Source organism: Ailuropoda melanoleuca, chromosome 13 (genome assembly GCF_002007445.2).
Source record: "Ailuropoda melanoleuca isolate Jingjing chromosome 13, ASM200744v2, whole genome shotgun sequence".
Lineage (NCBI taxonomy): Eukaryota > Metazoa > Chordata > Mammalia > Carnivora > Ursidae > Ailuropoda > Ailuropoda melanoleuca.
In genome coordinates, this window is record NC_048230.1 from 16,733,750 (window position 1) to 16,750,350 (window position 16,601).

Genomic DNA, 16,601 nt, shown 5'->3' on the forward strand with positions numbered 1-16,601 from the left:
CTCTCACATAATCCTCTCTACCTTCTGCTCTCAGACCACAGGGTATGAGGAACACCTGCATGGGTGTTCCTGCCCGGGTCCCACCAGAATCAGGGAAGGCTTCCTCTACTCTTGCCTCCTCACACTTTCCTGGGGACACTCTCATCCTACTCCCCTTTGAAGTGGACTCTGGGAAGAGCCCCTTCTCAGTGCACTCATCCTCTGCTTCCGTTCGAGCCAGCGGAGGTTCTTCCTCTTGGGAGAGGGGCACGGGCAGAAGGGAGCCCAGCTGGGCAAGTACTTCGTTAGATCTTACAGCTCACACCTGGACTGGGATGTCAGTCGTAAGACCCATTAGCTCTACCATGTTGTTCTTGCTTTTTAGTTCCACCTGACTCCAGAAACCTTTTATCTAGCAGCCTGGATGCAGAAAGATCACAAGAGGATAAGAGAAGACTTGGAGGGAAAAAAGCCAGATGTAGTGGTTGAGAACACACCAGAACCGATGGAGAGCGTAAAGTAGCATCTTCTCCATCTAGGAATGGAATGTGATGAAGAGAGCGGAACAGGGGGAAGCCTGTCCTCACCAGCAGGAACCTCACCATGCACTGAGTTCCCTCTCTTATTCCTCTTTAAGGCAGTGTAGACTCTTGGGTAAAGGAGGGGACCCCTGTTCTAGTCTCTTGGTGACCTTCTGAGATGAAATGGTGGTAAACCCATAGGTTCGCCTAACTTGTCACGATTTACCAAGCGTATTACATACACACATTAGCACATTCTGTGAGCACGTCTCCATGAGGAGGGCAGCCACTATCACTCCTGTTTCACAGATGAGGAAACCAAGCTTCAGAGAGGTTAAGGGATGTGGCCTGAGCAAACCAGAGAATGCCAACAATCACCAGAACGTACAGTCTTGTTTCTAAACCCTTTGTGAGGGTGCCAGCAAGGGTGTGTCTCATCATCCTTGGAGAAGGAAGAGATGGGAAGGCAGAAAGCCCATCTCACTCGTAGGGCTTCGAAGACACTGCCATGATGTGCCAATGAGGACAAAACAGCCCGTTCTTCAGTGTTAGCGCCCTGCTGCCCTCCAGGTTCACAGAGGGGAGTGTCACAGAAACCAAGGGTGCGGGTGTGGGTATTAACTCTTTGTTAGCCCAACAAACATTTTCTAAGTTGTCCAGTAGCATTGAATGATGTTCTCAGGGCAAAGGATATAAAAAAGATGAATAACACAAGATTTTAGAAGTTTATTCTCTAGTAAGGAGAGATCCGTGAACAAGTAAGTGAAATGCAATCTCAGGTGAGTCTCAGAGTTTTACACGGAGTTTGATTCAGCTTAAAAGAGAAATTGGTTGGTCAGTCCTGGGAAGAGGTGGGAGGCTTAATAGCGGAGGTGCCTCATGAGTTGAGTCTAAAAAGTAGGTGGGTTTTGACACATGAATGGGGAGATATAATAATTGAGGGAGGGAAAGTGTCATGGGAAAGGCCCTGAGGTGTGAAATGATGTGGAATATCTTAGGAAATGCACTTCTGTGTAACTGTATCATTATGTGCATAAGGAATGAAGATGGGATATACTGATGAACCTGGAGAGAAGCTAGTTCATAGAAGGCCTGGGAAGCCATACTGATGGGCCAGAAATTGGTCCTCTAAACCCCGCTGGCCAATATGGTAGCTACTAGCCACATGGGATTATAGAGCATTTGAAATGTGGACAGTGTGACTCAGCAATTTAATTTTAGTTCATTTAAACTTAAAAAAGGATTCAGTTCCGTTATTGGAAAACTTTTAAGTATGTTTGGAACAACTTGGGTAAGTACAAGTGTTCTTTTGACTCCATTGTAAATTGTATGAAATCTAAATATAAGTCAGGCATTTCCAAGGAAAATTTGACATCTGGAATTGAGATACGTTAAGTGTAAAAATATATACCAGATTTCAGAGGTTTGGCATGCAAAAAGAACGTTAAATATATCATTAATGATTTTTATATTGGTGACAGATTGCAATAATATTTTTGATATATTGGGTTCAGTAACAACATTCAGATTAATTTCACTTTTCTTTTTCTTTTAAAATTTTCCAGGAGCCACATAAAAAGATTACATATGTGGCCCACGCTATATTTTTAGTAGACAGAGCTGCTTAAGCATTGGGGGAACATTGGAGAATTTTATGTAGGGCAGAGACATGGTCAGATTTGCATTTAGAGGGAACATTCTGGTAGGAAAGGGGAGGATAGCTTGGACGGATTTAAGAGTAGAGAAAGGTACACTTGGTTAGGAAATGACTGCAGTAAAAGCTTCAGGAATTGGGTAGTCATACAGATACTATGGAAGGTCAATTTAGAGCAGGTGTCAGAATCACCTGGGGGCTTCTTAAAATACAGATTGTGGGTCCTCCTCCCAAAGAGGCTGAACTAGGGTAGCGTCCAAATACGTTCATTTCTAACTAGCTTCCAGCTGCTGTTGCTGCTGCTGGCGATCTGGAGATCTTACCCCAAGAACCTCTCCCCTACAAGCTTTGGCCACCAATAGGATATATGAAGAGAGGGAGAGAGAAAAGTCTATGAAGACTTGCAGATTCCTTTTATGGTGGACTGGGTGGACAGGGACTAGAAGAGGAGAAGCTTACTTAGGACAAAATGGGATGGGTTTTGTTTGGGATCTATTGAGTTTGAGGTCCTTTAGGAATCCCAAGGCAGAGATATCTCATGGGTAGTTGGGTATAGTTAGCTGAAACTCAGGAAAGCGACTGAGCTGTACTTACAGATTTGAAGTCATCAGAGTTGAGCTGGCTGGTAAAGCCCTAAGCATGAGTGAGATTGCCCAGAGAGACAGCAAGGCATGGGAAGACAAGAGACCCAACGGCAGATTCTGATAGTTGAAGCTATGTTTTGATCAAAATCATCAGTGTTCAAGAAAAATAAGATAGGCAGGAATATGCACTTGTCATTTTTAACTGTATGCTCTTGTGTTTGATCACAGGGACCCAGGCTTAAGTAACAGACTCACAGGCCTTTAAAATCTAATCAGAGGTTAGCTGTTCTCCACCACTGACAGGACAGAGGTTAAAGAAAGTGTTTTATTTGTGAATTTGGTCATTAATAAAATAGTCTTGGCTGACCGGCAGAACCTTCCTACACTTTAGCTTTGTGTTGTTGTTGTTGTTGTTGTTTTACCTGTAAAATGGGGATACTGATACCTGTCTCTCAGAGTTTCGGGAAGGGGATAATGTGTGTAGCACAGCACCCAGCTGACATGTGGGAGCATCTCAGGAAGGATGACTAATCCTTGCTGTGAGACCACCTTCCAGGTGAGGCAACTTCACTAACTAAACCTTCTTGCATAGAGACTCATGTCACATGGAATCTCACCCAACGCAAAGAGAGCCATTTTGAGTCAACAACAGCAATGATCATTTCGGTATTGTAATTACTGCAACTTGAAAGTTCAGAGGGAAAGAAAACCAATTCTTTAGAGCAAATGTGTGTTGTCCATTGTTACACAGTGTTTTTACAACACGATGAAATGGAAGGAAAGTAGCCTTCCTAAGCACTAGGCGGGCTGGATAGATTATCCTATTTAATCTATCACTGTAATATCTTTAAATAGGTCTCCAGGGAATGGCTCCATGTGTTTCCTAGCAGGAGAAAGAGGAGCTGGGTCCCTGTGGTCCCAACACATTGCCCAGGCAATCAAAGCTGGGTCACTGCGGGTGGCGGTGTCATTATTCAGAGCAGAGATGGCTGGCTATAGTCTGACTTGTCTGACAGGCAGGCCAGACCTGTGTAGACAAGTGCAGCCTTTCTTTTGGTCATTTGAGCCATTTTCCCCATCACCCTCTCCTGTTCTCCTTTTATTTGGGAGCCGCAGCACTTCCCTTGATTTGCCTGCTGTTTTCCCTCACATAAAACCCTTCGTCTGAGAGAGAAAGTTGTCCTCATATTACCTTTAATCTGAATATCAATTTCAGCATCTTAAGCCAGAGAGCCTTATCTCGTCCAGCTGCTTTGATTGAGATATGGTCTGGAAAGAAGTAAAACAGAGTTTGTGGGGCTTGGCTGACATCTCTCTGAGCCCTCTTGTACTTTTCTTTCCAGAGAATTCTCACCTCTCCCAGATCCTGGTGTGCTAATGAAATAGATATTCTGTTTTGTTTCTGTTGGGCACAGAGTGTGGTCCAAATGCATTTTCTAATGGTTTGTTTTCCAGCTGGGCTAAACAGAATCAAAGCCACAAACCGCCAATGAGGGCCCAAGACGTCTAAATGGATGGGGAAGCCATTTAAAATGCTAGAAGAAATAAAAATAAAATCAGAGGCTGGTGGGATTCTCTGTAGTTATTTTACTAAGTAGGAGGAGATTTTTTTTATACACATATTAATGTATGTCATTAACCAATGACATTACAGTAAGTTATTTTACCAATCAGCAATGCTATTCCTGTTTTTTGAAAAATAAAACCGTATCTATACATCCCCTGGTCTAACCACCCCCTTCCTCCTATCTTCCCTCCTAACCCCGACAAGTCTGCCGCCAAGAGCTTCCACTAACTGGTCAGCAAACTCATCTATATCTTCGAACACTTCTTCGAGTATCTCCGACACCCACTTGCCTGAGTTGAAACCCAAGGGAACTGTGTGCCCCCTTCCTCTCTCTTAGCTCAGGATCCAACAGAAGGATAATGGTCCTCCTTGTTCACCATTGCTACTTCCAGACAATTATTCCCCTGCTCTCTTAGGAAAACAAACTAAACCCAAAACATACAACAACACAACAAACCCATCTCCTTTGAAGCTCATGCTATCCTACATTACTCCCGTCTCTCCTTCCTTAGTTGTCATTTGCCCTGGTTCACTGAACACCTGATTCAGTCACTGTCTCTTGCAGTCAATGCCACCGAGCTTAAGAACCTATATCTGCAGGGAGGCTGCTCACCGAAGGCCTTGCTCATCAACTCAGTGCACTTCTCAATGGTGCCTCAACCCAGGTGCCCACGATCCTGCCGCAGACATTATCAAATACCCACACCTCTTCCAAAATTCATGGTTTTGCAAACCTCATTTCCAGGCCTCTGAACTATGTCTCCAACCACTTACTTTTTTCTTTTGCTCGCTGGCCCTCTCTCGACATCACTTACTTTTTTATGGCTTCTATTTCATGATTTATCAATGTCGTCATTCCCCTACTGCTATCTTTGTTTTACCCTTTTCTCTCTTCATCACACCCGCCTTATGAACTGAACAGTTTCTACACCAGCGCCCCCAGGAATGGCTATGGGAATCCACAGTGTGGAGCAAAGTGCTGTCACTCTAGATGAATAATTTACTTTGAATGGGTACACTGTGATGCCTCGGGTTCCTGCTCTCTCTCCATATATGTGGTAAGCTTGATCTCCTCTTCTCTCCCCAAATTGCCTTTTCTTGTCTTTCACTTTATGGTTAAAGTAGAAGCCGTCATATGGAAGGGCTGCTGCCTTCCCTTGACCAATTCGGTACATGTGCTCGTGTCAGCCTCAGTCTTTGCTTCCGCTCCTAGTTCAGCAGAGCACGTGTCCTCCTCCCCTGCAAGGCTGGTCTCTTCATGTGCACCTGGTCCTCTCACTCTCTCGAAGGCAATAGCCCTACTACTGCACATCATTAACTGCCCCTTTTAATTCGATCCATCCCTTCCACACACAAACATGCGCAAAAGCTTTCATTTTAAAATCTTTACAAACTAGCAAAACTACTCTGATGATCCCACATCCCTGTGGAACTCCACACTATTCTCTTGATTCCTCATGCTTCCTTCAGACACACTATCTCTACTTCTCTTCACATTCGCTCACACCTCACATTCTGATCTGATGCCTCCCCTTACCACTCCAAAATGGCTCCTCTCAAAGTCCCCATGGACTTCTGTCCTCATCCTGCTCTGATCGATCCCGAGGGGTGCAGCGCAGCCCAGCCTTCCTGACCCCCAGAGTTGACTGTGATAGAAGGAGAGTCCTTGGCTTTCTCTTTCCCTTGTTCTCCCTGTTACACTTCTGCCTACTCTGCCATTTTGCTTGTATCATGCAGATGGATACCAGTCTCCTTTTGCTTTCCACAAAGATGGCCATTATTTTCAACAGTGCTGGTGGTCATGGAGTTTTCCATACTTTATTGCAAATAAAGTCAGTCCCCTAAGGCAGAGCTGTGGAGCTTTTCCTCCTTGGGGCCTGTTTTTCCCACTAGGCAGAATCCCTTTACTACTATACTGGAGCTGGGTCAGAGACCCTCTTTCCCCAGGATGACATCCTGCTCTATGGGTGGGTACTAGGGAAGGGGATATGGAAACCCTTTGTCTTCTCAGCTTGCCCTTGCCAGCATGGAATTTCTGCCCTGCAAGGAAGCTGGGCTGTAGGCACGGCTCCAGTACCAGTGACTTACCATGACTGGAGCAGAGCTTCCGCCCTACCAGTGGAGGCTAGATAAAGAAAAGGAGACCCAAGCCTCTTGGTATGCCAATCTGGAATAGAACTTCCACAAAATGGGGCTGGAACTGAGAAACGCCAGCATCCTGCCCCTTCAGAAGTCAAACTACAGCCCCAGACCAGGGTCTAAGGGATGCTGGAGCCCTGTTGCTGCACATGACCCAGGTAGAGTTTCCATAACATGTGGCTAGTGGGGAGTACATGGAGCAGAACATGTCTCAGATGCCACAGACCTGTGCTGCTCTTAACTGAGATTTTACAGATTTTCCTGAAAGAAGGTTTTCCTTTGCTGTATGCCCTTAGGACACTTGCCAGGGACTTTAAGTGATGGCTATTTAAAATAATTTTCTCAGTTAAATTGTTATTTTGCTGGGTAGAAAGTCTTCTGAGTTTATTTGTCCATTATTCCAGAAGTCCCATCTTTTAATTCATCTTTGTATACCCACCACAAAGTCTCTGGGCATGTTAGCATCGGGGCTAATAGCAAAACCTCGTTTTAAAAAAAATTACTCACCTGCTGTAAAAAAAAAAAAATCTCACTTTTGCTAATGCAATTGGAAATAAGACTTTGAGATATTTCAATGTATTTCCAATTCTTACTGAATGCAGCATTTCAGAATTTCAGATATTTCTTAAGATTCTTGGAAATACTGGTGCTGTCAAGTCCAAGTTCCTCATACAGGAATTTAATGTGGGCTGTAATCTTTTTATGAGAATCGTCAATCACATGATGCCTTTCAGGGTGAATATCCAAAGTAATTTGGGGGCCTGACAGCCTAACCAACTAACCTGCCTGGATTCAAGTCTCTGTTCTGCCACTTGTTAGCTATATTACTGAGAAAATGTTGTAAAACTCACAGTAGCTCCCTGAGAGGATTGTGGTGGGATAAATGGTTAATGCATGGGAAATAGTTGGCTCAGAGTTAGGCACCCACTGAAGGACAGCTCTCTGTTCATCTTGGTAACCTCTGCATGGTGACAGATTGCCACAAGGGGGCATCAAGAGCCAGGTGTAATGAAGCGCTCAAGGGATCTTTGGTCAGGTCATCCCCATGGTTACATTTGTAGGCCAACCAGAAGTCGGTCTCTTTCCAGACAACAGAAGATAGAAGTTGGAGGCACTTCCTAAACATCACCATACTATTTTCGACAGAAGACAGGAATTTAGCCTTCCTAAACATCACTAGGTCATTCCCCCAACTAGAAGCCTTGCTATACAGGCACAGGAAGTATGCTGTCAGTAGGAAAGTCTCATTTGATTTAGAAGGTACTATTCCTGTGTGCAAGGTAGTGTTCAAGGAGATGGGAGGACGCAGAGGTTCCCTTCAGGAACAATCACAGATAAGAAGTTGGTATTTACTCGCGGAGTGTGCACCGTGCATCAAGGATCCTAACAGCAGAAGGCATCATCCCATTCCTTTAGTTCTGACTAAAGAGGGCCCCAGAGGCTCAGCCAAGGGTTTGACCTTTGCTCAGAGGATGACAAAAAGTCAATTGATATTCTGGAGCAAGGAGGAGGGAACTTAATGAAGAAGGTACTTAGCATGATTTATTCAGAGTGGAGTGCAGGAAAGAAGAGTGAAAGAAAAAGGCAGAGATGCCCCCTGGCAAGATCTCAACAGTGCAAAGCCAAACTTGATGAAAGCAAACGTTCTTAACAAAACGAAATTTTAGGAGATACCCCAATAGTTAAGAAAATAAAAATGAAGCTGAACCAGGAAACAGTGACTGAAGCTGGTGGAAACAGGAGTCTCCACCGACTAGACCTCTCTGTCACCTTCTTACAGCTCCCCAAATGGTGAACTGGATATAGGTTTTCAAAACCAAATTAAACGTTGGAAGAGCCTTGGGCGTATCTCTATGGGACACAACTTGAAAACAGCTGCAGTTGTCCAAATAGTAAAGCAGATGGAGGAAGACACAGGAGAAAGGATGACTTGAGGATGGAGGGAGGTGGAGCAGACAGCCCACAACCGAACACCAAGCTGCCCCAGTGTCCTCACTCCATTCCAGCTGCACCCTCCACCCTCTGTCTGCCTCCTCCTTTCTTCACTTCTCCTGCTTTCCTTCACATTCTGTCCATTGCCTTACACTCGTGTATGTCCAGGGTCTGAGCCCCACTATTGGCATTCATCTTGGCTCTCATCCTTGGTTACAATTCACATTTGCCTCTCCCTTCCCAGAGATAAGCCAGCCTGACCCAGGCTTATCAATGGGAGCCCTGGCCTGGACCCAGGAGGCCACCATTCTTGCCATCTGCTGTGAAAATTAGGAAAGAAGAATGAAGGGGATCTAGCAACAGATTGTGTATGGAGGCAGAACTAATAAAGGAAGGGAAGAAAGGGAAGGGAAGAAAGGGAAGAGGGTCATTAAGAAGCTAATATTTATGAAGTGGTGTCTATGTACCAGGCACTTTGCTAAGATGTCATATACACATGTGTTATCTTAGTAATATGTCCATATTTGTATATAATATACCTAGTTGTATCCTTATATACCGCATTTATATAAATATATGGGCCGTGGGTGGGAATAGACAAGATGCCACAAAGCACACTGTTTTTGATGAGGATGCAGCCATTTCACCTGAATAAATACTCCTCGGATTGTTGGGAGACTTTGGTTAATTTCCAGGGTTCGGAAAATGTTGATTCTGATCATTTTTGTCAGTGTTCTCATTGCTTTTATGGAAGGGTGGATCTTCAGAAGGTTTTGCTCTGCCCTGTGGAAATTAGAGCCCCCGGGGCAATGCTTCCCAATCCCCCCGCATCACACTGCTCACTCACCCTTGGCTTGTAGTCCTCAGAACCCGGAGTCTTTTTCATGAACCGCTGGCAGCTCCTTCCTGTATCTGATTGTTTTCAAGCAGGTGTAAGACTTTTCGTTTTCACTAATTAAATTTCATTTTCTTGATTTTTGTTGTTGTTCCAAGATGTCAAATAATTGGGAATCCTGGCATCAGTAAGTATGCTTTCTTGGTTTCATTGGAGTCCTAGACAACATTATTGGCCCAAGTCAGAGCACAGACCAGCCTTTTGGGGCTCCGCGGGGTATCCTCTCCAGAGGGACATTAACTAGTCCACTAACTAGTTTGGGCACTTTTATTTCCAAACTGTGTCTGTAGCATTCCAGAATCTACCAGTAAGACACTTTTTTTCAGAAAAGGAAAGTTGGTTAATTTTACATGATTTATTCACAGCGAATTTCCCCAACTCCTATTATTCACTATTTCTTTACTGTTCACACATCATTTGCTTCTAAAGAATGTTATACTTATTGAAGTACCAAGGATCCATCATTGCCCCTTTTGGAAAACCAAGGCAACATTTGGTGTATCCTCAAATTTCTGGCCCCTTTCCATCTCTCCAGACATTTCTCAAAGGACAATAGCAATTGTGTGAGAATTAATCTGCAGCCTTCCCTGCCTTGTCCCTGGTGATGGCGGGGCCAAGAAGAGCACAGCCTGGGGGGAGCCAGCTTAGGAGCGGGGGCTGTTCCCATCTGGGCAGCCCAGGCAGCTAATGGATAACTCTAGGTGTGGTGTGGGAAATCATCAGTACCGGAGTTCCAAACTGCCCTCAGACGGCTGTGGTGTGGTTCGGGGCTGGCTTTTTTGGTTACTCATGGCAGTGCCACGTCAATAATTAGTGAACAGAGGGAGAAGAATCCAGTCTCCCCACTGCCTGGGAGAGGGGGGCTGGTGGGAGTAATAGGGGGTCATAAGGCTCAGCTGAGCTGACTGAAACTCAGGGCTAGAGCCTCAGACATAGTCTTGAGGGCAGGAGTCCCCTACTGTGAATTGGGCCAACTGTGTGGGCACAGAGGACAACAGCCCTGTTAGTACCCACCGCTGACATGTTTGCTGCCTGTCTCCACGAATGCCTTAGTATGGAGTGGGGCACATTCACGATTCTAGCTGTGAGGGCCCGGAGAAGACCGGAGCTACCAAGGAATGCTACTTTTGAGAGTTTGTACGGTACAGTGGAAATAAAGGCCCAGATAGGCTAAATAAAGTGGTCCAAACACTTGGCAAACTATTTATTACTGTGAGTTTCAAGTTTCTCATTTATGCAACTAAGCATCCAGCGCACAAGAGCCCCAGTAAATTGTCCCCGGGAATTTTCCTGATGCAGGTAGGTTTCTTTCTTGGAGCAATTCCCCATCCCGACTGCCAGGTGGCGCCTGGGAGCAGGGCCGCCCTTTGCAAAGGCTTTGCTTTCCACCCTTTGGGCGCTAGGTAGTTAGTGATCTTCCTCTCTGTGCTCAGGCTGGCATTTAAAATCCAGTACCGCACACAGACTTTGTGCTTTTGATGCATCTGCTCCAGGAAGAACTGTGAAACTCAGAAATACCTACTTCTAGCCAGGCACCCATGGCTCCAATAGGATCTGTCAGCTGATAAGACTGTGATATAACCAGACAACGCAGACTTCAGAGTCAAACATTTCATTAGGAATCTGATTTTTTTTTTTTCTTTGCATGCTTATCTCTATTATAAGTTAGAGAATCTGGAAAGAGTGCAGAGACTCAAAGTTCAGGCCTCGTAGGTTTGAGTCTCACTACGCTGAGCAACTTTGGACAAATGACTTGATCTTTCTGAACCCTACTTTCTCTAGCTGTAAAATAGTTGTAATAATAGTAGCTGCATCAAGGGTTGTCATGAGAATAAATGAGATAATACATGGAGGACACAGCATGAAATCAGGTACAGAGCTAGTGCTCACTGAGTATAAGCAATTATATGTCAGGAGCAGGAGCTTTGAAGTCAGTTGGGTAAGGATTTGAATCCTACTCTTTGATTCAAAAGTTGGAAGGTCTTGAATAAGTTATGCAAACTCTCTGAGCTCCTTGAGAGTTGATTTGAAAGTTGCAGGATTATTATGAAAATTACAGAGCTATATAGACAATGCTTTTTACTTTTCATTTGCATCATGACCCATTTCAGATAGGATTTGAGTTTCCCCACACAAAACAAAAGTAACCCAATGACTTTCTTTAAGCCAATAATAAAATCAGTGTGACGAAAAAGCAAGGATAGGAAACATGAGGGAAAACAAGAGATAAGGTCAGATAAGATCCATGTATCCTCGCTAGTGAGGGGGTCACAAATGTGGCTCTGGGCTTCTTAGCATCCAAGGCAATAAAGAAAGGAAATATGGTTAGTTACATGATTCAGAGTGCCAAGATAAATGCAGAGGAGTTCTGAAGAAGAAATCTCAGCTATTCCTAGTTCCGAGACTGAAGAGGCTGTAAGTAGCACATGGTGGATACACAATGGATATATAAATGTTAGCTGTCCTCATCTTCAGGCACAGAGGAAAAAGTGAGTCCAGGAATAAATGCAACATGGGAGAGGTAACTTGTGACCTGAACAGAACTGAATACAAATTTGCAGGTGCTGGGGGGAGGGGCCTGGAGAAGGGAGGGAGTCTGTCCACAAGGGGAGAGCAGGACAGTGTCAGGATCGCCCCCACCCATCATTGCAGCTTGAAACCCAGGGACTCACGGTCTGTCACACAGTGGAGAGGAAACCCCTGTCAGACTGACAGGCACAGCAACTTGTGGTTCGAAAAGCCAAACCAAACCGGGAAGGAGAGAGGTGGCTTGGGAGCTCAAGCACAGCTGTTTCGACTTAGAGTCGCTCCCTCCTGGACATCTGGTGTATAATGACGGTCCTCAGAGGGAAGTGAGTTCTCTTTTTCTGAGTGTGTTTTGTTTGGTTCTGTTTTCCTGTGGACCCAGCCTTATGGCTCTTGCAGGAAGAAAACAGCCAGGCTGGTGACAGGGAATGTTACTTTTTTTGCCAGGTCCTCTCAGCCATTACCAGTAGGGCTGGAGGCTTCTGTGACGTAACTGAGTCAGAAAGGGTTTTGAGGGTGTAAAGACCCACAGAATTGTACAGAAATTGTATTCCCATTCCTCCTCTTCTCACGCCACACTCCCAGCTCCTTCTTCATGTCTTCCAACACACTCTCTGACTCTGTCTCTCTCTGTCTCACTGTCTCTCTGTCTCACTAGGCGGGAGGGGGTGGGATAAACCTGCAGAAATCTGTGTTTCCTTCTGCATTAACCACACAGAGGAGCCACATCCCTGCATCCGCTTGGGACTTTGTCCTAAATAAATCTATATGCGAAGACAGAGCTTTGCTGCTTCCAGGTGTTTGTACCCAGGAGGCAAAGATGAGCTAATTAGTGCCTACGGTTAGGTTCTGAACACACCGTTGGTATTACTGCCCTGCTCTCGGTGACAACTGAGCAGTCACTAACTTTGAGGACTTAAATACCCTTTAGACTCTTCCTGGCCCGCCCAGAGTAGGCATAGCGTGATCACTGCAGCCCAGGATAGCAGCTTCCTATCTCTGCAATCATCTGTTTTCGAAGAATTCTCCCCAGGGCCAGTTCCTGGTATGGTTCTGATTGTTATCTTTGCACCCCCCCCCCCCCCCCCCCCCCCCCCCCCGTGAGATGATTGTGACAGAGTCCCCATGTTAGCCAGCTCTGCCCAGGCACAGCGGAAGGGACACAGACTAGGGGAGTCAGACATCCGGGTTCCAGGTAGGACTCTCCTAGCCAAGTTCAGTAGCTTCGGATAAGTTACTTCTGTTTTCTGGTCCTCAATTTTCCCATCTGTTAAAAAAAAAAAAAGTCTCTAAAAAAATTTTTTTTACATATGGATTTTCCTGGGGAAAGGGTCCATGGCTGTCATTATTTTCTGAAAAGGGTCTGTGACTCACAAAGGTTAAGAATCCTTGGGCTTGTTGATTTACAAATTCTTAGAACCCAACTTACAGCAATTCTTCGGTTCTGTGCTTCTAGGAATGTCATACATTGCGTAGTTCAGCAAGTGTTTGCTGACTGCCTACTGCATACCAGGTCCTTTGACAGGATGCAAGGATGCAAAAGTAAATAAGACAGCTTCAAGGAGACCCCTGTCCCATGGGGAGACCCACCCACAAACAAAGAATCATGGTAAGATGTCTCAAAGATAATGACAGATTCACACAGAGCATCCAGAAGTGACAGCACCTTTCCCTCCTCGCCTCCAAAGAGCACATGAACTGCTAAGAAGCGGTTGGGGGGTGGGGGGACCTTCCCTTCAGGATTCCAAAGTGGAGGGCATGCTTCCACCCAGACCTTCCGAAGGCCCCAGGCTCCTGCTGACCCTGTCCCTCCTGACAGTCTCCACATAAGTTCTCTGTCCTTGAGCTGCCAACAAGGTCATTGAGCTTAAGTAGAAATGGGCCTCCTCCTTCTTGTGTGTTACCGTTCCTGTGCATGCCTCAAAAGCCTCATTCCTTGCAGGAAACCCGAGACCTTGTCAGTCCCTCTTTTCCTGCCCTTACTGGGCTCTCTTGGCCCCTTTCATGTCCAACACTCCAGGACACCAAACCTTGGGGATGCTGACAAGGTATTCCGCCAGCATGTTATTCTTGTTCCTGTGTAGACCTTAGCAGCTCCCAGAGACCTTATCGCTCTGTAGGAAGCACTATTAAATGGTAAATCCATTTAAAAAAGAAAAGCAGAGGGGTGCCTGGGTGGCTCAGTCAGTTAAGTGTTTGCCTTCAGCTCAGGTCGTGATCCCAGGGTCCTGGGATCAAGTCCCGCATGGGTTCCCTGCTCAGCAGGGAGTCTGCTTCTCCCTCTGCCTCTGCCCCCCCACCCCAGCTCATGCTCTCTCTGTGTCTCTGTCTCAAATACATAAATAAAATCTTAAAGAAAGAAAGAAAAGAAGGAAGAAAGAAAGGAAGAAAAAGAAAATTTATGTTGGCACACAGTGGGTCAGAGGGACAGATGCTGCCATAAGCCCTGTTCTAGTCCCGGTTCCCTTACTTACCATCTGGATGCAAGCATTTCCATTGAGTTGCTACCTATACTGCTGGCTACCATCACCTCTGCCCTCAACTATGCCACTTCACTCACATATAGGTCCAATAACTCACTCCCCATATGGCAGCCAGAGGGATCTTTTTAAAATGTAAATCAGAACATACCACCTCCCTGCTACAGCTTTCCAAATATTGTCACAGCTCTCAGAATAAAATCCAAACTCCTCACCAGGTCCTGTAACTCCTTCCATGATCTGGTATCTGCCTACATCTGTAGCCCTCTCCAGGGCCCCTCTCCTCCTCACTCACTAAGCTCACTGATCTTCTGTCTCCACATCACAGTCAGTACTGCCTCAGGACCTTTGCATGTGCCATTTTTGTTAACTGAACTTCTCTTCCCCCAGGAAAAGCCTAGGCATGACATTTCCCCCTGTATGATTCAGATCTTAGCTGAAAAGCCACTTTTTTGGTGAGAGGTCCTCCCTGAGGACCTCATCTAAAGTTTCCCCACCCTACCCCCAGCACGGCCTTTTCATTCTGCTCTCTTTTACTCTCTTCATGGTGTTTACTGTAATCTGAAACTATTTTGTTTATTTGTTTATTGTTTGTTTCCCCTGCCCCACTAAGGAGCTTTGTCTTATGCTTTCATGGGGTATTCCTAGCATCTAGAATACAGTATGGCCCATAAGAATCAAATATTTGTTGAATAATTGAATGAGTAATGATGGTAAAGCCTTTTAATATATTTAAGCCCTAAATCCCTGGCTACATATCTGATCTTTTATGATCTTTAGAAAACTCTTATGATAGCCACTTTACAGTTGAGGAGATAGAAAGTCAGATGGGTTATATCATTTGCCTAAAACCATAATTGTGTCCTAAAAGTCTATCCCCTTTGAGATACCAATAAAAATTTGGGGGAGAAAAAAGCTCACTCTTCTTCCAGACTTTAAATTCCACCAAAAAGTTATCCATCCATTGTGGAATGGAATCATATGCTACTATCTGGTCCACCCAAAAGCAAGGTCAGTGGCCGAGATAGCCCAGCGGGGTCACAAACTATTCTTACACATAATTCTTCTGTATTTGATTCATTCTGAGCACATCTACTACAGCCATTCATTTGTTTAAGCATCGATTCATCATGTATGTATGGTTAACACTGAGCACTAGTAGGTATATGGTACCTGTGGGAGGAACCCCTGATTCATGCTAAGTGCACATCCTTGGTCTCCCCTAGAAATAGATGGTCCCCAGTAGGGTCTGTTGGGAAAATTGTAATCCTTTTGACTAAATAAGATAATGCTTATAAAATGCTTATTAGCCAGAGTTCTGGCACAGAGTAGACACTCAAGGAGTGTTAGTGATGATGATGATGATATTAGAAGCTGGACTTCCTTTCTCAGCCAGGCTGCCTAGAAGGAGAGAAACACACTAAATATTCCCTTGGCATGTTTTCCCCTTCCAGGTCCATCCCATTAGGAAATCCAGCACATGTGACTTCCATTTCTTTTTCCTAAATCCACAGCCTGTACAAGCAACTGAAAGTAATAAGCATAATTTAAATGCTGTGTCTTTCCTAATTAAAATCCATCCAGAAGGCGATGCCAGAGTTATTTTAGTCCATGTGGCAGAGGACATTCCATTATATTAATCCAGGCTTCTAAACAGAGTCCAAGGGGAGATGGGTCCGTGTGTACTTGCAGCATACGTTTGGGGGTGCTACCAAGAATGCATAGTTGGCCCCGAACAGGTTGTAGGATATGAATTTTCAGAGGAAGTTGTTGATGGAACCACTGGGAATTGCTTCCTGAGGCTCTTGAGGCTGGTGAGTAAGCCTGGAGTCTGTCTTGGCCCTTGTCGGTGGTTCTGAAGAAACACCGTGGAATGGCTTCTCCATGAGGAGACGCTGTCCCAGCTTTCCCCGCAGAGGCTCCACAGCCTTGGCGTCTCTCCTTGGAAACACTGGTTGCCAGAGCAGCTGTGTCAGCCCGGCTTCCCCAGAAAAGACGGGAAAGCAAACAGGGAGCCCTCGGCTAACCCAAGGGCCTCTTTTTAGGGGACAACTCCCAAGGGCAAACCACACCAGAAACCAAATCCAGAGAGAAAGGAGACGACAATGGAAAAACAAGGAGGAAGGAAGAGAAGGCAGAGAAATAGGAAGGGCAAGGTTTTGCTTTTCAAGGGCAGGAGGTTGTCTCTGTGTGGGAGGAGAGTTGGCTGAAGTATGAAGGCAGTTTGGGGCATGCTTTTCATTTTCAGAGGATTCTTCTTTCCCATCACCTGGCCCGGAGCCTTTGCTGTAACTGCTGATGGCTTTGAAATGCATCTCAGTGTA

At 45.3% G+C, this 16,601-nt stretch overlaps 1 protein-coding gene across 4 annotated transcripts in view; it reads left to right on the forward strand.

The window, feature by feature from the left end:
- Positions 1–16,601, forward strand: part of MMD (monocyte to macrophage differentiation associated) — a 67,354-nt gene that overhangs the window by 37,324 nt on the left and 13,429 nt on the right. The window contains exon 8 of one of the 4 annotated variants that reach the window (XM_019806272.2): positions 365–14,025. The exons of 2 other annotated variants lie outside the window; for them this stretch is intronic. In XM_019806272.2, the coding sequence (XP_019661831.1) occupies positions 365–374 (10 nt within the window). In that variant the 3' untranslated portion in view covers positions 375–14,025. Of the gene's footprint in view, positions 1–364; positions 14,026–16,601 lie in introns of those variants that run through there. One more of the 4 variants, XM_019806270.2, reaches the window with a different exon arrangement.